Source organism: Charadrius vociferus, unplaced genomic scaffold (genome assembly GCF_000708025.1).
Source record: "Charadrius vociferus isolate BGI_N301 unplaced genomic scaffold, ASM70802v2 scaffold43, whole genome shotgun sequence".
Taxonomy (NCBI): Eukaryota; Metazoa; Chordata; class Aves; order Charadriiformes; family Charadriidae; genus Charadrius; species Charadrius vociferus.
The window spans coordinates 5,676,545-5,701,864 of record NW_009648043.1 but is presented as its reverse complement, the minus strand read 5'-3'; the positions used below and the strand labels follow the sequence as shown (position 1 = coordinate 5,701,864).

The following is a 25,320-nucleotide window of genomic DNA, read 5'->3' as shown; positions in this document are numbered from 1 at the left end:
TGTTGTGTTTCAGAATGCCCTTCCTAGCTGCAGAGCTAAACCCCGACGTGCTCTCTTCACAGCGCAAGGCACCACGGAACAGCAGGTATTTCAACGTACCGCAACCGGCTTCGCTCCGTGACGGGAAAGGGGACGGGGGCAGGCTTGCTTTACACCTCTTCCCTCCTCCAAGTAATTTAAGTTTACATTCGTAAGAGAGGGATTTCAAAAATATTAAGATCTAGATTTCAAATATCTAAGAACGACACATTTTCAAGATTTAACAGGATCTTATTTGCTAGTAGTGCACAATTTCTGAAGTATTTCTTGCATATTGTTATTGTGAAAACATTCACAAATACTGTTAAAAGGAAAGGGACAACAAGACAAATTTTAAGGATCACTTTCATCTCTGTTTCTCTGATATATTATTTTTACCACATGAACAATCAAACTTAATCAATGGAATTCATTAACCAGGACTTTCTACCACAAAAGAATCCACTAATAGATTTTCCTTTCAGCTTAAATTTGCCTCAATAATAACCCTATACACTTAGAAGATAAACTCTATTAAAAAATTACTCCTGAGATATTTTGGGAAAGATATAAAGAAAGATCTGATTGATGCTGAAACATGTACATGAAAGTGTAACAGTTTTAACAGGAAAACACCACAATTTGTGCATCTGGGTATCTGCAGTTTCTACATGAAAGTCAGGCGATGGGTTTTATGGAAGGCGTCACCTGTGTGCAAAATGGCAGGTGCTGCCTTTAGCTGGTCCAAATTGGGATTCTTAAAGGGGAGGAGGGAACCAAACAATGCCAAAGCCCGATTCCATCTGCTGCTTCCAGTTACTGTTTGATAACGCTGTGAGTACTGTACACTATGCCTTCGGCCCGAACACGCTCAAGTATTGGTCCGTAAACATTCTTTGTCAATGGTATAACCATACCTTTGGCATCTATTTCACCTGAGACAAAGGTAGGAAAAAAAAAGTGAAGTGAAACACTTAAGATTAAATTACTAAAAATCTCTATAGATCAAGAAATTAAGAAGAGTAACTGAAACATCCAAACATGCAGATTAAAAATTCCTAAAAGACAACAGGAAAAGTTTGATTAAATTTTTTTTAAAATATATAATATGTACATACACTGCAGAAACACTACACATCTGCTTTCTACAGGCAGGAAGATCCAGAGTGATGAAATACTGTTGCTGAAGCCTGAACAGTCACTTACCATCTAGAACCATCTTAGCAGCAATAGCCGTGGGATATCCTACTGTTTTAGCCATCGCAGAATATCCTTTGTTATCACCATAGACAACCAGATCAATAAATTTGTCTTCCAAATGACCAGAAGGATGCCTGAGACCTATTTCATTTCTCATAACAATCATATCTCTCTCTCCAGTGCCTAAAAGAAAAGCATATAAACTATTCATTACTTGTATTTCAGCTATAACAAGATGAGGTTCCTGATGAGCGAAGCACTATGCATACACAGCACGTGTACCAGGGAAGCGACTTAAGGTAAGGACTATTAGAGAGGAGTGAATATGAAGATGAAACTAAATATGTAACGGGGTAGAAAAAGATAAATTGGGGGAGTAGTGAATGTCGCAAGACATTAAAAAAACTAGCATGAAGGTTTTTTAATAAAGGTAAGCAAACTAATCTAATTGAGGCTGGTAAGAGATATTGACTTGTTCCACTCAAAGCCATGAAAAAGAAGAACTTCTCACATACCAAAGGGCAGCTTCATCTCCATGTGCTTTGCAAGAGCCCCCACAATGGAATCTGCTGCTGGAACTGGTTCATCTCCCAATAAACCTAGCCTGGCAGAAGAAATGAGACATCATTGCCTATCCACAGCTTAGTCTCAGTCCTATAATTTCCAGCTTGTTCAGCATACCAGTTTAACAGTCACAACATGGACCAAAAGGGGTAAAATTGCAAACTTTTTTTATTTAAAAAAAAAAAAAAAATCACTGGAAAATTTTACCATTCCACTGCCTCCAGCTGACTTTTGTCCTTTTCCAGTTTGCTAAATACAGCTTCTTTAAGAACATGGTACTCAGCAGGTGACTTAATTCCAACCAGTTTGCACATGAGCTCTTTCTGTATTAGAAGAAAAGAAAAAAAAGTTCCTGAAGGCCTGATATGTGTTCCCACTCCTTTTCACTCAAGGTTTCGAGAACCCGCTGCTCCATTAAGGTCAGCTAATATCCAGGACTTCTGAGAAGACAGGTTATGCATACAGAGAAAGTGCGATAGTTTGAGATTTTTAATCACAAGAAAGAATAGGGGTAATTTTTGCCTAAAACATTTTGTACCCCACCACTCAGGTGCTTCCCCCTATTTTTTAGTTTTATCCCTTCCTCTGGCAGTGAAGAAAGAACATAGAAATCTGCATAAACAAGGAAAGCTGGGAGGACGTTAGGGTGAATGAGAAACCACCTGGAGACAGCCAGAGAGTCAGGAACTTAAAGCTATCTTTCAGCTGGTCTAGAAACAAAGACCATCCCTTTCAAAAGGAAGAAAACAGACTGATGATATGAATATGGCTCTGGTAATCCTGGGAATATTACCAAAAAGCTTTCTGAAGATTCTTACGCATATCTGAAGGCCATTTTTTGCTATCTAGGTGCTAATTACTGCTTGCTTCATTCACATCAAGGCAGACAAACGGAGCTATGAACAAGATATAAAGCAAGCAAGAACTGCAGAGTCTGCTTAGAAGCTCAGGTTGACCCACCTCCTCTGTGTCCCAGGCACAGCAGATAAAAGGAAAGTACTAAGATACAACAACATCGCTGAGACAAGGTTTGCAGCGAGACTAATGAGTTTATAGTTATTTTCACAGACTACATGACACTGTATACTTATTCGCTGAGGCTAGAAGGACTGGAAATTCTAGCCATCTTTGCAAAGAAAACTTGAAGATATCAACCCTAAAATTGAACATGGACAAAAATCATCTCAAAAAAATAAAAGTAATTCCCACATGGCAGCCCAAAAACTCCTGGAGCTTGGGAAGATGAGCAGTGCTGTATGTTGATCAGAGACAAGGAAGACTGGGCCTCTTCACCTTGTGTTTTCTCGGTTTTGAGAACACTCAAGACGAATAATGGCATGATCACAAAAATACTGTGCTCTCCACACACCATCACACAGCATAAGCCTGGTGTCTTTTTCCACATTAATGCTGATAAAAGCACAAGGAAGGAAACAGGAAACATATGTGAACTTTGTTCATCTGAGTAATAAAGTTACTTTCTCAGGGGTTTGCACAATGGAAGAAAAACTTCCACAAGACAGCCAAACAGACCTGACAAGTCTGCCCACAGAGACAACCAAAACGATGACTGTCAAATGTAACAACAGCACATCATAGGAGTCAGATCTTGGCTGAGATTAAGATGAAATGAGGCATCAGTAAGCAAGACAGAAAAGCAGCATAACAGACCAAAACAATGCTTGTACAGAGTTTTAACAGAAAAAAAATTCTAATATACTCCTTTAGGCATGATCTCTTACTTCTTGATGCCCTAAAAAATACTTTTACACTGAAGATCATAGGGCAGTACCAATCCAGGCACTGCAAACTCACAGCACTGAGGGCTGGATTCTGACTAACAGAAAATTTAAGACAATTCATAAAAATATTGTACAGGACCTCTAAGGGTCATCTAGCCCAATACCCTACTTGAAGCAGGAGTACCACCAGCCACTCAAGTCAGCTGTGGCTTTGTCTAGCTGAGTCCTGAAAGCCTCTGGCATCGAAGACTCCAGAGTCTCTCTGGTGAACCTGTTCCAGCACTGCGTTACATTCCTGCTGAAGAAAATCTTCCGAATTTCCAGGAACAAAGAGCAGAGAAGACCAGGATGCAATGCAAGACTCCCATTGCTAAGCACATCCAAGCCTAGCAACAAGAAAAACATTAACAAAACAGAAGAAAGAAGGCAGAGCGATCAGAGTAACTCACCCAGGTTAGAGGTGGTGTGGTTGAGCTTAGCAAAGGATAAGGATCTGGGTTAATTAATCCTAGTTTTACAAAGCCTCCCATAGTCTTAGAGTATCCCTGAAATAAAAGAATAACACAGTTAAAAATAATAATCACTTGAAATCGAGGTGAATATTTCTCCTTGGTTTGAATGCAGGGGTGGACACAACCACGGTAATGTTAAGCATTATTCCCATGGGAAAGCAGCCACAATAACACACAGCCAGTGGGGTTCCTGCCACAGAGCGGTACCTTCCCCAGCCCCTCTCCACCCCTCCCCCTACTTTTTCAATACTCTCTTTAATGACTTATTATTATTCTGCCATCAATAGTTCCATGGCAAGCAGCGTTGGTCCATGAGAAGAAAGGGCTGAGCTGGACAGCATGAGTTCAAAGTCCAGCACGTCATTACAGACGGGGTCGTAGCAGCCACCTGGCCCATAAACCAACTACTGAATGCAGAGAGCCCAACGCTGAACTGGGCTCACCCCAGCTTTACACCAGTGTGATTGCACAGACATCAGATGAATTGATTTTAAAGATAAGAACCCTGTGTGTTTGTATCTTTCCTTCAGGAATATCTGACACCCCCAGGACAGCAGTGGAATGGTATTTAAAAGGAACTGCAAAGGCTGCAATAGGCTGCACAATAAAAAAAAGTCTCAACTGTTTTCTGCCCATTTTTGTTTGTCTCACATTAATACTCCCACACAGCTGCTACATACCTGAAAACACTTACATGCAAGTGACTAGAAACACTCTAAAAAAGCAGGATGGTGGACATAAAGCACCCTGAAAGAGGGCTAATTATAATGAGGAGCCACCTCCACCAGCAGTAGGTTATCAGCTCAGGTGGCCTTGCAGTGAGATCCCTGTGCCACCTCCTTTTAAACGGACTCCATTAGCTACCTGAACTTAAGCCAGAAAAGGCACTCTGGGGAGTTGTGAGCCTCTGCACTGAACGGATTGCTTTCTGCTCTGTGACAGAGCAGCACGTGCAAAAGGCCAACATGAACTTCTGCCCTGCGCAGCGCTATGTTCTGGCACGTAGATACCACGCAGGTAGAGGTACGGCGAGGTCTTCCACACAACCCTACCGACGTCACCCCAACCCGAAGGGATGGACCTGCTTCGGGGGTTAAGAAAACAGCACTAACCACAGAAACGTCATTCTTGCAGCACCCTGATAACAACTCTGCATGTCACCCTGACATTTTTGCTTTTCCTTGCGCTAACACTTATACGAAAGAAGAAAATTTTACCAGGCACCAAATGGAAGAGTAGATACTGCCATATTAAGACTTCATGACGAGATAGATGCCTTCCACATATTTTTAGCTTCTGAACAAGAGATCGTATCTAGACTGACAAAAAGAGAGCTATTGCAATTTGTAACCCTTATTCCCCGACATTGGCCTTCCATCTTCTTTTGCTAAGCAAGCCTCCCTCCCAGAAATAAAGAAAAAATCCTGTTGTATTGCAACAGAGGAATTAAGAGGGAAAGGACATACACATTCTTCAAGCCGTGTACAAAATAACAATAACTTAAACCTTGACATAAACCTTAACTCAAGAGACATGTCATTACATCCATAAAAGCTTTTTCAAACGTTCAATATGGTTTTAGGTAATGTATATTGACCACCAAAATAACTAAAAAAGAAATCTGAAAGAAAAAATATTGTTTTGATTCTGCTTTGTGCATCTAACAAATGAAAGGAAAAGAGTCTATCAGTTAGAAAGAAAACACATTTATCTCTTAACATTTTACTTTCACTGACCAAAATGTTACAGCTGCTCATATTCAAGATTTCCAGTTACTTAATGAAAAACTTTCTCAGTTTGATGGAAAACCATCATTTCTGTAAGATGTTTACATTATGTTTTTCATAAGAATATAAGCAACAAACTGTAATTCAAATTTTTACCAACTTCAAGAGAACAGATCAATTCTTAAAAATACATAACAGCAGCACACATCACACAAACCCATCAGATTTATTTACATTTTTTTAAATCTTCTCTTGATCTGACACCAAATTCAGAGCCAGAGAAATAAAGAAACACAGATAGAGACTATGCAAGCCAACTGACCATCTCTCAGTTGGGATAGTGGAGAGCTTATAAATAGCATATACAGAGCTATAAGAGGCTGACTTTTAAATACACGGTTTTCTTAAAATGACAACATTCATCTCTTGAGGAAAACAACAGTTAATAATAACAACAACAACAACTTACTTTGTATCTTAAGGTGCCTCTCAACAAAGTGTGAGCATTCTGAATACCATATGGCTCAGCATATTTTGTACTGTCTCTGTTAGGAAAACCTTCGAGATTTAATCCTGGGAAAAAGTCCATCGGAGTAACAGAATCAAGTAATGCTCCTCCAGCCGGAATATTGATAATCTAAATTTTGTGAAAGAACAGCAATATTGTTTCAGTGCAGAGTTATTTATTTTACGTCAGAAAAGATGAAGTATGCTCAAAATACGAACAACATGCTTAGTGTTTCTGGTGCAAACAAAGGTCCAATCTAAATAAAGCAGTTGCACAAGCCATTTAACCATATCCCGTGATGGAGAAGCCTGCACTATGTCAGCCATTACTAATCAAAGGGCTAAAACAACCCACATCCTTCTCACACACACTGTTAATTCCTACTGCGCTTATATTAAAGTGGCAGGTTCCCACTTCACGTACATTAGTGTAATTTTGGAGCATCCCCCTAAACTACATCAGTGTGAAGGGAGATTCTGCCCATAGGCTCCCTGCTTTTTGCTCAATATTTTTAATTCTCTTTTTTTATGGGGGAGGAGAAGGCAAATGTAAAGAGAAGCACGGGGTTTTGTCTCCTTTTTTTTTTTTAAGACGAAAATAAATCAGGTGATAATACACTGATAGGAAATAGCTGCCCGTGTGTATCTTTACTTGCAGCTACAAAGCACAGAGAGAATGCACTGTTGAAGGGAAACAAAATAAGGTTGACTAGCTCTTTTATCACTCCCAACCAAAGCCTTGAACCCTGCTCCCTTCAAGCAGCTGATGCACAGATCTGCTATGCAGCATCGATACAAACTCATTTTGTGACTTCTGAGCAAAGGGGCAAGGTTTCCTTTTAGAAGAACGACTAAAGCACTGGAGTCTGCAGCAATGCCGAAAGACCTTATTGTGTTTGTCAGGTAGGACACCAGTCTGGAAGAATCCTGCACAACAGTCAAAAAGAGCTAAGAATTTAGTGGCAAGGAGGAAAAATTGCACAATGTACTGACAAGCTCGCATAGTGTTCTCATAGTCAATCATTCATATGCATGATCTAATTTTTCCTAGCAATGGGTGAACCAGGTCAGAATTAAATAAGAAACATTTTCACATTCTCCAAGAGACCCTTTCATCTGAAACTCATAACTATGTGTTGTTGCTTTTTAAATAATTATCCAATGTAGAGTCTCTGAATTTCTCCTTTCTTACTGCAATAAGAACACTAGAGCACCAAAATGTCATGATAAAACATCTCAAAAGATTTCTCAGTTTTGCAGTTCAAAAAGTTTAGATAATTAGGTAAACTTTACAGCGGTTATACAAGGCAATCTCCTTGACATTTGAAGAGCCCCTGCTCAGTAACTACTCTGAGCAAGTGGGAGTGATCAAACAGACAGGACTGGAAAGCAGAAATGTGATAACAGCTTGCAATAGCTTTGCACAAATCAGTTATGATCTTTCCATAAAACAGATGCAGTGACATTTGCTAGGTTAAGTCTACTCTAATGACTCCTGCACAAACAGCAAAACAGAGCTTATATAAAACACATCAGAAAGCACTGTACATTTTCGCAAAATCCACTCAGTGAGTTACTGGTATTACAGATTGCACCAAAAGAAAAAGAAATTTAGAGTTCTGCTCTACACTGTGCAAGTCCAGAATAAAGCTGTTTTGCTTACAAACATGAGTACAGAAAAGCAAGTAGAAGTACGCACTCTCACCTTTCTTTCACAGAGCCACAGACAGGGTGATGAAGTGGCAAAAGCAACACACAACAGGGATGGAAGCTGAACCCAGAACACCAACCTCAATCCAGTGCTTTAGCCATCAGAACATGCTCTTTCTTTGCAATCAGTTTCCATATAGTAAGTAAGAATTAAGCTGGCAGCAGCCAGGCATCATCAGGCTCCAAATATAAGATTAAGTGATGTACACAACCTGCTTAGGCAACTGATTGTCACTGGCTTGAAAGTAAACACAGCACCTCACAAATCCCAATTCCCTCCTTAGCCCATCATCACCTTTTTTGTCTGGCTTTAAATGGAAATGTTAGGGTTACTTCACCTCTCCATTTTTTAAATACGTCGCAGACTGAACTGTATTCAGCAACACTCCTTGTGGGCTCCAGCTGAACTTGTATCTCAGAGGATTGTCAGAGTGCTCTGGAGCTGGTAGGCCACCGCAGAAAGAAGTGTAGGATACAACCTGCCAGATTTATCCACAGGAAAGAAAGAATGAAGAGAAGACAGACCAGGATGCAAACAGTGCAGAGTTACCTGGCAGAATCCCCACTAGTTCTTAAACTTTCTGTTGACTTTATCCCCCAAATGGGCCAAATCAGGAGATCGACAGGGGAAACTAAAAGAATTTCATTGAGCAACAGTGTCAAGCTGTCACACTGATGACATGAGATGATTTCCAGAGGTCCCTTCCAACCCTAACCACTGCAGGCAATGCCCGTAGAGGAGAGGAAACCAAAATACACACTGGGACAAAGCCATCTTAGTTGATGGTCTCACCAATTGGATTAGTCAGCAGTAAATTGCAAGCATCAGAAAAAGTAAGGTGTCCAGAGTCCGTTACACATCAGTGACATGCCCAAAAACTGGGCAGTATTAAAGGAACAACTTTACTAATAAAATCTGGGCAGAACTGTGCACTACCTGCCAACCTTACCGTAGCACCAACTTCTTTTGCCTTGTCAATACATTCCATTGCCAACATATGGTCAAGACCAGGATCCAAACCCATTTCGCTGATAACTGTAATACCAGCAGCTTCTACGCTGAAAATAACAGAAATGCAGATCTGTCAGAATATTCACTATTACTGGCCTTTTTTTTCAGGAAATCTGTCCCACAAAGGCCCAGGGAACCATCCCCAACACAGTAAATTCTGGGCTCTGTCTGCAGCTTGTGGGAAAAAACAAAAGCAGATGTTAAAACCTGAACAGTGACAATTGTCTATGAGTCATTCTAGCCTTGGTTTCTCTTATTTTGCTGCAACTTCTTGGGGCCGGTGGAAAAAGAAATTCCTACCAGCTACTCCATCTCCCACATTCTCCCAGACAGTGCTATATAATGCAGGACAGTGGCAATGCAGAGGACAGCACAGAGCTAGTCATAATTGCCCTAAACAGCTCCTGCGGGGAGAGAGATCGAAAGGCCCACTTTATTACAAACATTTGGGTTTTCTTTTTTTAACAGTTGCCTATGCTCCCAGAGCAGCTCACTTACCGCCACAAACTGAGGTGATTTATTTTATTTTCAAAATCGCTTCATGTTTTGACAAATGAGGAGTGTCTTTTTTTTGTTGTTGTTGCGAGCACGATATATGCACGCATCACAGCAAGGGGAGGAGAGGCCCCTAAACCTCCCTCACTGCTTGCAACACTGGTTTACTACCTGTCTAGCTTCCTCTGGTTTATCTTTTGCAGAGACACAGCATGTACAATTCTCATCTCACTCACTTGAATTCACTTCAGAGTTTCCAGTACCGTGACTGAGAGGAGCACCTAGATGAAGCTCCATGCCCAAAACAACTTCCAGTTGTGTAATAAGTAGGACAACAGTAACGTTAAAATAGCTAGTACTGTCACCAATTTGAGACTAATATAGTGGGCCCGTCCAAAAGACGATGGCATGAAGGAGGATATTCTGTAGATATAATAAGCCAAGAATGAGGTTTTATCAGGGCAATGTGAAGGATGACAAACAAGCTGGCTGTCACTGGTAGAACAGGACAGCCCAGCTGCTCAGCTCGAATATCAGCCCAGTTCAAGCATCCTAACAGGTTTGATGGGAGAGGGGAAGGCACATTAACATGGAATAAGATGGGACACGCACAACAGCACATTCTAGTGTGCACATTCTAGCACATTCTTAGAGCACTAGTCTGACCAGATTGGGGTATGCACTCATTTCTCTGCTCTGCCACAGCCTCCACAGGCAACTTTGGGGAAAGGTACTTAGTCCTCCATCATAGTAAGGGAAGGAGAAAGAATGCAGAAAACAGTAATTCACAGTAAGTGTTGCAGGTGTAACAGACTGCAAAATATTCAGATAATGCACTAAAGAAGGAAGCAACACCAGAAAGGTGCTACTCATACCTACCTCTCCTGGAGTTCTTTCATAGCTGGTGTTAAGTAGCTGGCTGTTACCAAGTTCACTTTGTTGTCAATACACTTCTTAGCAACCAAAGGATGTGCTGAATAAGGCAGCAAACTACAAATGAAGGAGAATTATGCAACATCAAAATCCAGCCAGTTACTTATGCTGTCACTGGAAAGATACTCACAAATATTTTCTGTATGCCTACAAAAGAGCTCAAGTAAATGCAGCAGTCATACCTGCCTTGCCCTGAGCAGTTTCATACGTCCATAAGTGCAATGGTACCCTATCAGTAGAGTATTGTTGTGTGCACTCAGAACAGGGCGCAGGACAATAGGGGAGTCATTCTTTAGACAGCACTTCTTTTGTCACACTTTTCTTTGTAAAAAACAAGCCACTGACCTCTTCTCAAGGCCACCTTCTAAACAGGCATGCTGGAGGTTTAGAAGATGCAAAACTGTAAAACCATCCTTGAGAAAGCTTGCATTACAATGATCTTGCTAAAGTACTTTGTGAAAAGCATGCTCTACATGGAAAGGGAACAACACTCATGACATCCGTGGCAAAAGGAACAAAACGGCAAGGACTATGAAGCCATTTCCTCCCCTGCTTCAATACCTGGAAAGAGATTTTTCTTTATGGGATATTCAGGAGAAATGACCGAGATGTCAGAATTTTGCCTGCTCTTGCAAACATGCAAATTCGATCCCCTCACACTAAGAAGACTGTCCACATAACTGGTGAACACTTCTAAAGAGACGCTGCAGTCAAAGCCCCTTTGAAAGTCTGGATGCTCCGCTACGTCAGAAGGCAGAGGCCAGTTACAACTATTTACATGCACAAATATGACCCCAGTTCTTTGGCGTTAAAAAAAACCCGTTACCGTGTTGATTTAGGTCAGCAAACTAGGAGAAAGAAGCAGCACGACCTAGGGTTGAGCCTATCATGTTTCACACAGAATTCTGACCTGATCACAAGGTCATGTTTCTTCACCAATGTGGACAGCTTTTCCTCGTGCTTAATGACATCCATATGAACTGAAGTAACGTTGCTGTATTTTTTCGTCAGTTGTTCAAGTTGTTCCTTCATGACAGATGCTGTTTTAAAAGTAAAACACATCACCTGTTACCTAAAGATGAAGGAAAGTCCAAAGCACACCCATATATAAATTGTGCTTTACACACACCTCCTTCCTCCCAAAGAGAAACAATAGCGTGGATGTTTTCCTTCACTAACAGTTGAAAAAAAATCAGGCATAAAGCACCTCACTTCCCCTAAAATAGTCAATTTTATTCTGAATTGCCAGTGTCAAACCATAGCAGCTATAACTCAAGAACAAGAATCTACAATGAATACTTACACTCAGAAGAACCACTCACTGCTAAATTGTGTAAAGAGAACAGACCTGCAACCAATTAGCAACTTTGTGGGTGTACCTAAAATTAACAAAAGTTCTAACTGCAGTTTTCCTATCAGCAGACTAGGTCAACAAAAATTATTTATGCAAAACTGGAAGTCATTTCTTTTCCACTCTATGAAGAAGTAAGTCTAGAACATGAGATAAAGGACTTTTAAACCTATCTTTGTGCAGTGGGGCACCCTAGAACTCACTGGCTCACTTGCATCGTGTGCATACATCCTCCTGGCATGGTTTTCTACAGCAGCACTGTCTACACTTGCCAGGTAACTGAGCACCCACATGGTGGGAAAACAGATAAACTAAACAAAAAGAAGCACCCATTCACACCTAAGTGTTTTTCAGAGAGAGGGAAAACAGTCTGCTTGAATGAATTCATCTCTTATGCAGAAATGTGTCCCAAAAGTGTCATTAACTCATTACAAAACCTCAACATTTTTATTATAGGCTAGGCAGGGTTGTGATCCACCCTAAAAGCATACTCCCATGTCTTTAATTCTGACCCCTCGTAAAAACCTGTGGCAAGGTACACCCTAGTTTTTAAAAAACATACATACTTGAGGTTCAGTCTTTGATATCTCAGATGAACACCTGCCACTCTTTGGTAAGTGTCAAAATGTACTGAAAAAGACATTACAAAGTTTTCAAAGAACAAGTAAAGAAATCACTGAGAGAAGGATAAAAGGAAATTCTTTTGGAATCCTTAGAAATGCATTGTTATTTTGGATGTAGAAACAGATCTATTAAAGAAAGCGTTTGAGGGTGAAGAATGCAAATAACAGTCACAGAAGAGGGGTGCTTGCATGTGTACATTCAGGCTCAAGAAAAATTTTAGACAAAGATCACCAGAAAGCGGCAAGAGCTGTAGTAACTGCTTATATTGATAGAGGAGACAGCCGCTCATCTGAACTAGAACAGTAATCCTACCATGTGAGGTCTGGGAAAAATAAAATAAAGACGACCAGCAGAAAAATACAACAGCTCTACTAAACGCAGTCAAAACAAAGTCCCACTAGCCCATTCAGGCAGACCAGTATGGTTTTTTGGAGATAAAGTTCTAGTGGAAAAACTGTTAGGGGTAGGCAGTCAAAAGGATCAAACAAATTAAAAACTTTAAGAAGGAGAGAAAGAGAACCAAAGTTAGAGTAATGAGTAGGAACTCAATGACATCCCACATACAGTACTATGAAACCAAGCAGCAATTTTCCATTTCTTTAGTTATTTGGTGGACAATCACACCATAGACTTGATCTTCATGCTTGATTTGGGGGGGACATCACCCCTTGGGTCTACCAACCCTTAACTAAATGAGTCATCCAGTGGTCTACTTGGCAGAACAAGGTGTAGGAGAAAATCAGAAAGCCAGAAACTCACATCATGGTCCTATATATGCTAAATACTATTGGCATTCAGGAGTTCGTCAATTTGCTGGAGAAGCACTCTACAACTAGAAAGGTAGGGGGAAAAATAAAAAATAATTGCCTACACAAAAAAAGTGCCTTTCCTTGCAGGTTTACAACCTCATGTGAAACAGAATAATTAAATAGCATTGAAACAGGCAGAGGTTTTGTTCTTGCTTTGTCTTTCACACAGAAATACACAAAAGGCATGCCTGGTGCTTCCCCATTTAATGAAATACTGTGTTGTGCTGACTCTCAAGGGAAGATTACAACAGAGAAATTGTATGCCCAATGTGTTTTAAAAGTAAACTGGTTTTGGATTAACATTATCTGCTGAAAACCAACCATTTTCAATTAGTGCAACAATGTATCTTAAGGCTTGAAGTATTTTAGGTCACTATGCAGAACATATTTTCTCCTGGTTTTAAAAACGGTCGCTTCTCTAACCTGGCCAAACAAATGCAGAGGTGAAGTATTCAATCAGTTTTTGATGGCAGCAGCTATTTCCACAAAAGCACAGACTACTTCACTGCAAAGCAAGAAGCTGACTAGAAGTCCAGGAGGAAAAAAAGGCCAATTTGTTTTTCTTTTTCAGGCTGTGCTTGGTTTAAGGGAGACAGGAAAAATTTAGCTAGTTTTAAGGTCTTGATGAACGTGCAGGTTCAACACAGCTAACTAACAGATTGAGTAAACAAACACATGCCCAGACAAACTTACCCCATCCCTGATTCCACATAGCCATACATTTCTAGATAAGTCTAGTTAAAAAAGAAATCTTTCAAAACTGTTTCAGTACATTTTAACAGAATTCCATTTATAGCCAAGAACAGCTTAATAGCTTAAAACAAAAACAATGCACATCATTTACCATTTTTAACATAACAGAGATAAAAACATTAAGCCTTTGATTAGGCCAAATACAACTAAAAGGCCCAGAGTCAATCTGACTAGTTTCAATATTTACCTGTGGCTTAGTCCTACCAATCCTGCACATGCTAATATTATCACTAAAAGTGAGAAATCCAGTCTCTGCCTGCCTCCATTTGTTCCTTACTATTATCTTGCTCCTACTGCCATCAGCACTTACCAGCGGAAGGAAAGCAGAACTGAAAAAGAGATCCGGGTTAAAGCAACCAGTATTTGCCACATCTGACTGGAAGTGAACCAGTTTCCTGCCCCAGCTCACCATGCTGCCAGCACAAGGACGGCAATGGGAACGCAGCGAGGAGAAAGGAGAGGGTAAAGAAGGCAGCAGGTGAGGCACAGGCTTACAGAGAATTAAAATGATCTGCGTCTCTAAATTAGGGCCTTATTTCCTTATGGCTTTTCCAAAGTCAATGGGAAATAAACATTGCCAGGGGGTGATTCACCGTACCCTACTAATCAACCTGGGCTGAGAGAAAAGAGCTAGGCAAAATCGTCTACAAATTGAAACCGAAAACCGTTGATTACATAAAGGTCTCCCAATTAAGATTTTCGTCATTTGGATTTAAAGTGGTGTAGCCTAACAGGAGGGACCCAAATGTGGCACTGCGATGTGCATTTTATGCTTTCTTCATCTACCTGCCTGCTGCCAAATATTAGACAAGTAACATCTTTGCGTCTCTTTCCTTCTGAGGTTTTTTGTGCGTGTGCCATAGAAAGTTCATGTTTTTAAGCTAGCAGATAAGAGGCGCTTCCTGTGTTTGCACAGTGCGTGGCAAAACAGATCTTCCAGTTCACCTGGTTTCCCTTACTGCTGCTGTATTGCAGGGACTAGACGCAGCCTCCATACGGATGAGGGGATGGACACTGCACACTGCTGTAATCCTTCCCTGTTCAGCGCATCAGGCAGTGCTAATAAAGAAGGGTGCAGCTTCCTTAGAATTCCCCTCTTCTTCCTAGTAAATCTTTTCCACAGGGTTAAAAGTACTATGGTTAACACTGCAAAGCATAGTAAAAGCAGCCCAGTACAAAAGTAGCATGAGGGGAAAAAAAACAAACCAAAGCAACAACAGCAGAAATCAACAGCAATACAACAGTAAGAAACCACCTCCCGGCAAAGTATCTTTCAGGCAATGCAGCCAGGGTTTTAAATCTGAAGTCACAGGATCAGGGTAAATTCAACAGAAAGGTGTTTTTGAGGTGCCTAACCTGAAATGTGCTACAGGTAAAACTGAAACAGAGGAATAAACAAGCAGGCATGTGGGGCTGATGGGAAGGTCGGGGTCTGAAGGTTTACCACCACAGTACTGGTTATAACAACAGCAGAGGTTTCACTCATACAGATGTCTATGAAAACAATCTCGTCTTCTTTTTGTGTGAGGCTGAAAACACAGCCAAGCACCAACAAAAGTGACTGATTAGCTACAAAACCAATCCCAAGCCCAAAGCAGGTTAGAAGGAAAAATACTTCTAATTTCCCTGTAAGTTACACATGCAAACAGTAAACTTTTAATGTGGATATGTCATTTTCAAATCAATTATATAAACTCTAAATGCTCAGAAAGCTACAAAATCCTTTTCTGCTGTGCATAATAACAAAGATTTTCTTTATCTGTTATCAGAACCACATCCATTTATTACTTATAAGAAAGGTTCTGCCACACTAGCAGATTTAAATTAGACATAATTTTTCAATGAAAACCAAGAAAAAGTCTTACATACCAACTGTGATGTCAATGTTGGAATCTCTAGTGAGATATTCAAGTACAGGGCCAGAAACATAGCCAGATCCGAGCAATAAAACTCTCTTCTTATTACCCATCTTCAGCGACTCAGCACGTTCCCTAGGAGGTGTTACAGGGAAAATTAAAAACCACACAGAAGAAGGAAACTGTAAGCTGCTAAAGTTAACAGAATAAGTATGTTTTAGTAAGTCTACAAACCAAGACCTCTATTCAGACCAAGAATCAAGTTCCTGGCTATCAAACCCAAGGCCTCAAAGAATAGCACAAAAAGACTACCCTGAGTGAAGAAATCAATACCAAATGCATCTATATCATCTGTCGGAAGCACATTCCCACCTACTAACTGTGTCTGAGCATTTGTAAAGCTTGAATTACTTTCCAAAATTCCAGATGTTCCAGACACTGAACTCATCCCTGCTCACTGCAGGGGAGGTTGGACTAGATGACCTTTAAAAGTCCCTTCCAATCCAAACCATTCTATGATTCTATGTTTCATCCTCCCTTCCTCAATTTCAGGCTTAATTAAATATTTTTTTTAAAAGACATTATTTTCAATTCATTAAATCTGAATGGGATGTATCAATGTATCACCTCTCTAATCTATCTAAATTATTACTAGAGATTACTTTACATTTTGACCTTCATACAAGTTTTACACATTTGGGTTTTTTTTAAGAAGTTAAATGATGATTTAATCCATTCACAGAAAGCCTCCTAAATCCACCATATCCTTTCATATGACAAAACCAAGGACCTTCCTCCTACTACTATCAACTCTAACAGAACATCTTCTTCCACAGCTCCACCCTCATGGGCAAGGGAAGAGAAAGAATTCCTCTTCACCCTTTACTTATAAGGAGCAACAGTGGTATGCAGGAGCTTGCAGCAACAGTGTTGACGAATGGGAGACTTCCTATATGAAAGCAAGCTGGATTTTGCAATCAAACTTCTTATCATATTTATTAAAAACTTTTCCAGTGTCTAGAATGAGGTCACACTTGGATTAAACATAGCATGTCTGCTCCAGCACAGGCACAAACATGAGCTGCCAAATGACCCATCAAAAGTGAGAACAGAATCTACACAGTCCCAGGAAAGAACATTGCAGATTATGCCTATTCTCTATGTACGAGTTTAAATAATTCAGTTATGTTACTCTATGAACAGCAATACTTTGAGGTTTACGTTGTTAATGGGATACGTTATTGCAGCTGTGGATGAGGAGCCAGTAGCAGGCATAAAGCAAGTAAAGGTGAAAAGATAGAGATAAGTTAAGTAAATCAAACTGCTCCTGCGTTCTGATGGCACGCAAGATGGTTCAGCTCATACAGTCTGGCTATCTGTCTGAAATGTTCACATACACCCAAAGGGTATAAGCAATCAGTCTAAAAAGAGCCATCAGAAACGAAACTAGACACAGAATAATACTTTGTTAGAGCAATAACACAAGCCACATAATTCCTACAGGGTCTAAACAAGAGCCTATCTCTAGCTAAACCATTACTCCTTAAGCAGTAAAGTCCCTGATTTCATTTGCGTTATCTGCAAAGTCTGCAAGGTAAAGGAGGGTATTGTTTGCAGGTCTTGCTTTTCTGACAGCTAAGCGAGCAACAGCAACGAGCATCACATGCAACACACAGGTGTGCAGAAATATCAAAGATCTGCCCACAAAAAAACCCTTTGGAATGATATCTCCAGATTCTCAGGGTGGTTCACACAAGACCATGCAAGCAACTATGGAAAAAGCAAAAAAACCCAGACCATTGCGCTGTGTGAGGACTAAGAAAATTTGTTACTGAGAGAGTCTCTTGAGGTGGTCTACCAAACAGCACACAACTAAAATCACTGTGAGCTGACGTCTTTGAGAGGCAAACAGCTTGTTACTTTGGGTGGAAAATGCATCTATAGTTCATCATGCACAAGTTCATAACCAAAACTCCCAAACCTCCCAAAGGAAATTGGAGAAGTTTGGCATGCAAAAGCCAACACACTCTGCTTGTAGCGCATAGTGCACACAGTGCTTGTGCTCAGACCAATTTCAACTTTTGTATTTTCTATTTATATTTTTATATATAGTACAGCTGGCATTGATCATGAACATGAAGCCAGAGGTGCCCACTTACTGTCAAATTAACGTTTTTCATAGGTAAACTATAGGTGTTTGTTAATACTAGGGAGCAAGGGGAAGGGCAGGGATATACAGGTTAGTTATACTTTTGTTAGCTTAATCCACTCAATCCACTTCTTTCATGCTACCACTGGCTGATAACTACCGAGACAGGGTACGGATGAAGTGGTAGCTAAAGCTGTAGCTACAAGAATGTAATGAAAAGTCTGAGAGTCTCACAGAGGCTCCTGAATACATCCAGTCACAGAACAATGCTATACAGCACAGCACTTGAGCCACACTAAAGGAAACTAGATTCAAGGTATATTAGAGAGTCTTTTCCTTTCAGCCATTCCTTTCAAAGGACTGTATGCTATATCCATTTTAAAAGGGCAAGGAGTAACAGAATAATACTGGCATCACGCCGTTTTCTGCCTCTAAAACAGTCTTCATAAGCTAAGAAAGAGAAAAATGATCACCTTCTCAGCTTTGATATAAGTTACTAACAACACATGTTAAGGATTTAGGCAACGTGCATGAGGAAAAAAGGAAATCATGAAGCTATGAGACATTTAGACACAGTGCAATATAGCAGTATTCCACCAAAACACAAGAGTAAATAAATGCAAAAGGAGAGATAGAATGCAGGCTTTTTTTTTTTAAAATCCTTAACAAACTTTAAGAACCTATACATTACCTGCTCTCCCTCAATTTCTGGATATATTCATACTTGGCTGTCAGCGAGCCATTGGATGCAATCACTGCCTAGAAATACATGAAACAAATTTTCAGGGCTTTTTGGACCTGTACGTTTTAAAGCAGAGGAAGACAAGCAGAGCACCAAATTGCAAAACTTACGTCTCGAACAACAGATGAGTAATTCTGGCTTTCAAGAGGTTCTGAGCCTTCTGATAGCAGCTATGGAGATAAGTTATTTGAAATCAGGTCATTTTATTTCCCATATTTTTTTTTCAGAGTAAAACATTGAGATTTTACACAATATTTAAATGCATGCAACAATACCAATGTCTTGTAGATCTGAAGTTCTCCTGGCCCTGATCAGTGTCATTTGACTTTTATGAAAATACAGGAATTCAAACAGCACTCTGATTGCGAGTGGTTGTTGAGTGCACCAAGAAAATCAGATTTAGACATCTACTGCAGTGTCCAGGAGTAATGAACTACCTGCCAGAGCCTGTTTCCTGCCTACAGAAAGTGTTCTTCACAAAACCCTAAGACATCCAGGTCACTAATGTCTCATTCACATGTTGCTTTTTGAAAGTATTGCCTCAAGACTTAGAAAGCTTTTTTTTGGAAGTACAAAGTCAGTTATGTTCTACAGCAGATTCCTTTTGAATGTATACAGGAGACCAGAAAAGCAACAAACAAGCAGCCCAAAGTCCGAGTCTTTTACCTTCTTGTTGGACACCTAAAACCTTACCATCTCTTCAATATAAGGGAAAAGCAGATCTCCAAAGTACTCTGTTGCTTCTATAGGAAGCTGTGCTGGCAGATTGTCAATGGAACACATCAGAATCCCAGAGCCTTCAACACTGAAAGAGAGAACATTGCTCTTCCAAACTGCTTCTCCTTGGTACCTGAAAGGTACCACCTTTCAGAAGTGCTTTAAATGCATGATTTTTCAATATAATGTTTCACTGTACAAATTACAGAGGAAAGCAATAAAAATTAAAGGCTCTCCCACCTGTCATGAATAATATGCTGGTCAGCATCATACATACAAAATGGACTGTCAATTGTTGTACACTCCGTCATAAATTCTATAGATCCTCCAGTGTCTGCTGAAATGTCACATATTGCCAGAAGTCTAAAGTGATTAAATAAAAAAGAGAAAGGAATACAGCATTACCCAAATTACTAAGGAACATAGGTATAAGAGATCTCAGGTGAACAAGAAATAAAAGAAATGTGAGAAGATCTATCAGACTTGTAGTTTCATTCATCTTAAACCAATTTAGAAGTCAAACCAACATAAACAATGACCTCCAGGAACACAATGGAAATCTGGCTCTACTGTAGTCGTCAGATTTCCACTCACATCAACGGGATCCATATTTCATGAGTTACTTCTCAAAGACCGGGAGAATCCACTCATCCATTGTTTTTTCTCTGTACTCCATGTACTTCCAATACCTCCCATTCATTATCCATCCACCAATTCCCCTGAGTTGTGACTGGGCAGTCCTGTGCTAGAATAACTTCATCATTGTAAAGGGAAACCAAAGGAGGTGGCTGCCTCCTTTCAGTTCACAGACAGCTGGTACAGGTGGAGCATTCATTAGCCTAACTCACAACCTCTGGCTCCACTCCAGGCTAACACTTAAATTCTTTATTTGTCATGTGAGAGAAAGAAAGGCGTCAAGAGTGGGCAAAGAAGAGACAAAGACCTGCCTCCTCACCAGGACACACTGCCATAACCTCCCCAAATCCACCCCCAGGCCAGTCTCCCAGAGAACTATTACACAAGGCTATTAGAGAAAGGGTGGCTCCCACCCCTGCTGAAAGGAGACTAACCCTGGCTTTGCACCCCACGTTCCATCCTTAAAGCTGTTCAGGGTTTTGAACCGTTGCCACTACCTGTTGCAAAAATTAGAGGTGTTAAGGAACAGTTATTGAACTTGTACAAGGCAAATGGCAGGGTAGGAGCTCTGCTCAGGCATAGAAACTTCTAGCAATAACGGTGCAGTAGGTACGTTCCCCAGATGTCACACTGTTTGTATTGGATTCTGCACAAGGATCAATGGCAGAACTACCTTTGCAGAAAGACAGCCAATACCTGTCAATCATTTGTACTGCGACGTTTCTAAAAATCCCAAACTGTGAACACAAGACTGCAAATCCCAGAAGGACGAAAGCAGAATCAATGGGGCATTTTGCAACATGCAAGAGGAACAGTGTAAGAAACAGAAACATTTGGTAGATACTGTGGTGAAACTGCCTAACATTACAACTTAATCATGGTGCTGCAGAATTGTTAGGAGTGAACTGAAGTGTCTTACTTGTGTGGTAGCTCAGGGCAGCCCTCCGTTGGACCAGCAGCAGATCTAACTGGCACTAGCAGCTTCTGAGCATCCTGTCGACTTAACAAGCGAGGAGTATGTTGTTCCCAGTATATGCCATTAATTAAACAAGTTGTGTAGGGTGCAATCTGCAAAGGAAGTTACAGATGCCTGATGTTCTCATCTGGTACTTTAAGGAGCTGAAAGCACCTGGTCTAGTGTTTTAAATGAATGCTCTCTCAATTGATGGATACATGAAGGTGTAGTAACTACCAACACTCTGTGGAAAATATTTCATAAAAGAACAAAAGAAATGCTCACATCAGTGTTAAAGCGAGAAGTGTAAAGTTCTGGATGTTTATCATAGTCTACTGGATCATATAGTCCATCACGTTTCCTTACAAGATGATGGTGACGACTTAACACTGTCCCATAGACTTTTTTGAGGTCTGAGGTTAAAAAAAAAAATAAAATAAAATAAATTAGCTGTTACACTTGGACAAAAAGGGTTACGGTGTTTTCAATCACTTTATTGTCACAGCATACCTCCAGATCTGGAAACTTCCTTTAACTCATGTGGTTCCACAAACTCACATGGGAGAGCATTGAACATTTCTTGAGCACCCTGTAAACCAAGAAGTAGGATTCAGATTGAGCAGAGAATTAAAAAGGTAGAGTAACACTGCTCATTTGGTGTGTGAAAACAAACATAAAAATGCCACGCACAACTTGACAGTTCTGCCAGAGAACATCTTCAGAGATGTACAAACCATTTCACACATACCCCCACTTATCCAAAACAAAGCCGCCTGGGCTCTGTGTACAAGGAATTTACATCATTCCCCATTACTGCATTATGCCTGACCCACAATCCAACTCCTGGTTTATATTTCTAATGGCAGAGCTGGGCAGCCTTAACTCAGCCACAATAGAAGGTTTTGCTGCCCCTCTGGAGAGCAGTTTCTCTTTAAGGAAGACCCCTGAAGCCACTTCTCAACAACCAGACTGTTCTAAAGGCAAAGAACTTCAAGCTGACTTTCCCAACGCGCTGTGATCACAGAACACAGGCCGTTCAGACATGCCATCGTTTTGTCCTGAAAGCACACATTTACGTAGGCAGTGATTCCACTTTATAGCTGGAGCCTAGTTAACTGATCTTTGTTGCCAAAACCAGGGGTAAGCCTTTTCCCTATATTGTAGAAAAGAGCTCTAAAGTCCAGCACTTGTAAGCCAAGTCACTGCTACAAAAGCAGGTATAAAAACTCAGCAAGTATTAGAAAAAATAATTATTTCCCCCATACTTTAAAGGGATCATTCGACATACCTTGTGAGCACAGAGTCAACAGAGGGAAAAGGGGGAGACAAAAACCATGCAGGGGGGAAAGGAGGGAGGAGTAGTAAGACTTAACTCATTTTTCATGGTAAGAAGTTAGCGCGGTCAGCCTTGGCAGGCATGATCTCATCTTAAAGGCATTAGTTTAGGGTACTTAAAAATTCTTACTGGCAAAGGAAAACCTGAAGTCCAAGCAAACAAAATGAACACATCAACGCAATTACCCTGATACGTATCAAATGCCAAGAAGTTCTATTAAAAATAATACAGCATTTCATCTTGAAGACAGAATTCTTACCTTAGAAACATTACCAGTGCCTGTAAACACAAATGTTAAGGGCCCAACTGACTTTGGCATCAATCCCAGTGAAATTTCATACCCAGCATCCCGTACTGCTTGCACAGCCTGACTGCTATTCCTGTAGTTATGTGCCATCCCAATGTGCTGAAATCAAAGGCACAGAACCATCAAAATATTTTCGATATTCAAATACAGATAATTAGCAGACGTTCGAATGTCACTTTGCTAAAGAAAAATACACACACATACACTCTTACCATGAAGGGAGTGTGATGTCCCAAGGCTAAAAATCGTAATCCCAATCCATGTAGAATGTTGATCATTCCTATGGTTATAAAAAAAAAAAACAAAAACAAAAACAAAAACAAAAACCCAGAAAAATCAGACCATCAGTGTTAATTCTGAATATGCACAGTTAGAAACTGCAGAGACTGAGTGAAGTCTAAAATCATCCTGGATATTTTTGCCCATGTTTCAATATTAATACTTTACTTCTAAAGAAAGTCTACATAAAACCAGGAGAAATTCAATCGCAGGCCACGACCTTAAACCTGCTCTTGGCTGTTATGCATTTCAGCACTATTTAATACTCAGATATCCTTTTATGAGATGCATCCATATCACCAGATTCCAAAGGAGGAGATAATAAAAAGAGTCTCCTGAAGAAACAGAGTTGAAGTTCAGTAGAAAGGAATGAGAACCATGCCTCACAAAAATCAGTGTAAATGGATAACAGAGTGACAAACAGATGCTCAAACTCGCAGGACTGACAGGAGCCATTTCTTTCAAAAGCCTATTCAGTTCATCCGTTGATATTTAGTCTGCCTCAGATTAGTTGAACAGACAAACGGGACTTCAAGACAACATAAAACAGTAGATTTGCCAGGAACCCACAGGACTATTTGACATCAAAATTGTCTCATCAAAATTAGAGAGCACAAAACAGAATGGAAAAAAGCTCTTAAAAGCAAGAGTTAAAATGCAGTTAAAAACGCATTACAAGCCTCAACTTTCAGGAAACGTAGACAACCAGAAGTATTACAAGAAGTTACTTGTTGCAAGCCTGCCTTTACTTTATGCACTATACCTGCTACACCAGCCCACTTTCCAAAGGCCACAACTCGCATTCCTTTATGATCAACCATTTTTTCATAGTCAAACAGTCGAATTTCCTGAAAATACATAGCAAACTGAGTATTAAAATTTTCAGTGAATGCAGTCAGTGGCACGTTGCTCTCCTAGGAACCTTTTCATACGCCTTTGTTATCCTTCCTCCAGACTGATGGGCATATATGAGAAAGGCAAGTCATTCCTAACAAGATTTTAGTATAAAAACAAAAACCTAAAGGATGCCTTAAATTCTTGTCTTAAAGAGTCTCTGCACTGCCTGTGCAGTCTTGGCACAGAGCTCCCCAACGTGCCACTCCAGCTGCTGCAGGCCCATTCGCATCCTCTGCCAAGAGGATGCTGGTTTCTGGGTGAACTGGCCTCCCTCTGTAACAACCTATACGCACTCTGGCTTAACAGCTTTCCAACAAGCCTTCGAGCTCACGCAGCCTGAACCTCTCCTGAGCATACGACGCTCACAACTCATCTGCCTTACTCACATCAACACAGTAGCACTGCAAGGATGAGATCCTCCGAGCAAGAAATGCTCAGCTCCAGGAAAGGATACTGAAAACAGTCCTCATTAGCTATCTACAAATATGCATGCTGAAAGTAACCATACCAGGCAGCAAGCTTTCGATCACACTTCAGCATTAAGTTCGGTTTCCACCCCATGCTAACAGCCAGTTGTCTTCACTATGACGCAATTTACCTGTCTTAGAATCTCATCCAAAAGGGGCATGTTTGCCTCTTGGGCTTTAATAGTGTGTGAGAAGAAGGCATAGTTCTTTTTAGGGATTAATTTGTCCTCCGGAGGTCTCTTCACACCTACTATCAGAGAAGCCTCAGAAATATCTTCTTGAATAATGCCACCTGCTTTGACGTAATCCTATGACAGAGAAAAACCAAAGTAAATTTTTCTGGGTTTTTTTCATATTCAGATCTCAGCACACAAGCAACTAGAACAGAGGACAAATAGATAATTCTACAAAGCAAAAACAAGCTACTGCATGTGATACATTCAAAAAGCTCTTTATCAAAAGGGGTATCAAATATCAAACGTAATTTCCATGCTAATACCCTGCTGTACAATTATGTGTTAGTAAAACCCTTCATCCTAAATTCACAGACTACAAAAAAGGATATTTTACTATATTTAAAGTATCTCATCGTATTGCAATAATGAACAGTCCTTTGTAATGTGACGAAATACTTGGAAATAAGTTTAGACAAATCTGACAAATTCATCTGAAGACTGTTGACATGTGATTTCATAAAATTGTGTAAGACTAAGTTCAAGCTGAAGACCAACTTCTAAAAGAATGTTTTTCCATAGCAAAATTTATTTTTGTTCTCCCTTATCTCAAAAACGTATTAAAATTCCAGCTTTCAATATCGTACTTGTGTACCTGATATGATCTGTGCTTTGGTGAAAACCAGCACTGTGCCTTAATTAAAAGGTGATATGTGCAAGTGGTCACTAATTCCCTACTTATGTTTCAGTTTTTATCTGTTGGCTCAGATACGTTACCGCAGAGCATTACTGCTGCTACAAGAACTGTAAAAGCTCTCAGTCCTGAAGGTCACAGCATTAAAGAAAAAC

General features: G+C 40.3%; 1 protein-coding gene across 1 annotated transcript in view; it reads right to left on the bottom strand.

The window, feature by feature from the left end:
* Nucleotides 1–834: 834 nt before the first annotated feature.
* AASS (aminoadipate-semialdehyde synthase) overlaps nt 835–25,320 on the bottom strand; it is a 25,136-nt gene continuing 650 nt past the window's right edge. The window contains exons 2-23 of the mRNA XM_009883669.1: nt 24,430–24,606; nt 23,698–23,782; nt 22,868–22,935; nt 22,608–22,754; nt 21,523–21,601; nt 21,298–21,425; nt 20,977–21,125; nt 19,662–19,784; nt 19,398–19,509; nt 18,815–18,874; nt 18,654–18,721; nt 15,827–15,948; nt 11,331–11,460; nt 10,367–10,477; nt 8,931–9,039; nt 8,319–8,459; nt 6,233–6,400; nt 3,974–4,069; nt 1,990–2,105; nt 1,734–1,822; nt 1,225–1,401; nt 835–953 (exon numbers count right to left, since the gene is read on the bottom strand). Of these exons, the coding sequence (XP_009881971.1) occupies nt 835–953; nt 1,225–1,401; nt 1,734–1,822; nt 1,990–2,105; nt 3,974–4,069; nt 6,233–6,400; nt 8,319–8,459; nt 8,931–9,039; nt 10,367–10,477; nt 11,331–11,460; nt 15,827–15,948; nt 18,654–18,721; nt 18,815–18,874; nt 19,398–19,509; nt 19,662–19,784; nt 20,977–21,125; nt 21,298–21,425; nt 21,523–21,601; nt 22,608–22,754; nt 22,868–22,935; nt 23,698–23,782; nt 24,430–24,606 (2,574 nt within the window). The remainder of the gene's footprint in view (nt 954–1,224; nt 1,402–1,733; nt 1,823–1,989; nt 2,106–3,973; nt 4,070–6,232; nt 6,401–8,318; nt 8,460–8,930; nt 9,040–10,366; nt 10,478–11,330; nt 11,461–15,826; nt 15,949–18,653; nt 18,722–18,814; nt 18,875–19,397; nt 19,510–19,661; nt 19,785–20,976; nt 21,126–21,297; nt 21,426–21,522; nt 21,602–22,607; nt 22,755–22,867; nt 22,936–23,697; nt 23,783–24,429; nt 24,607–25,320) is intronic.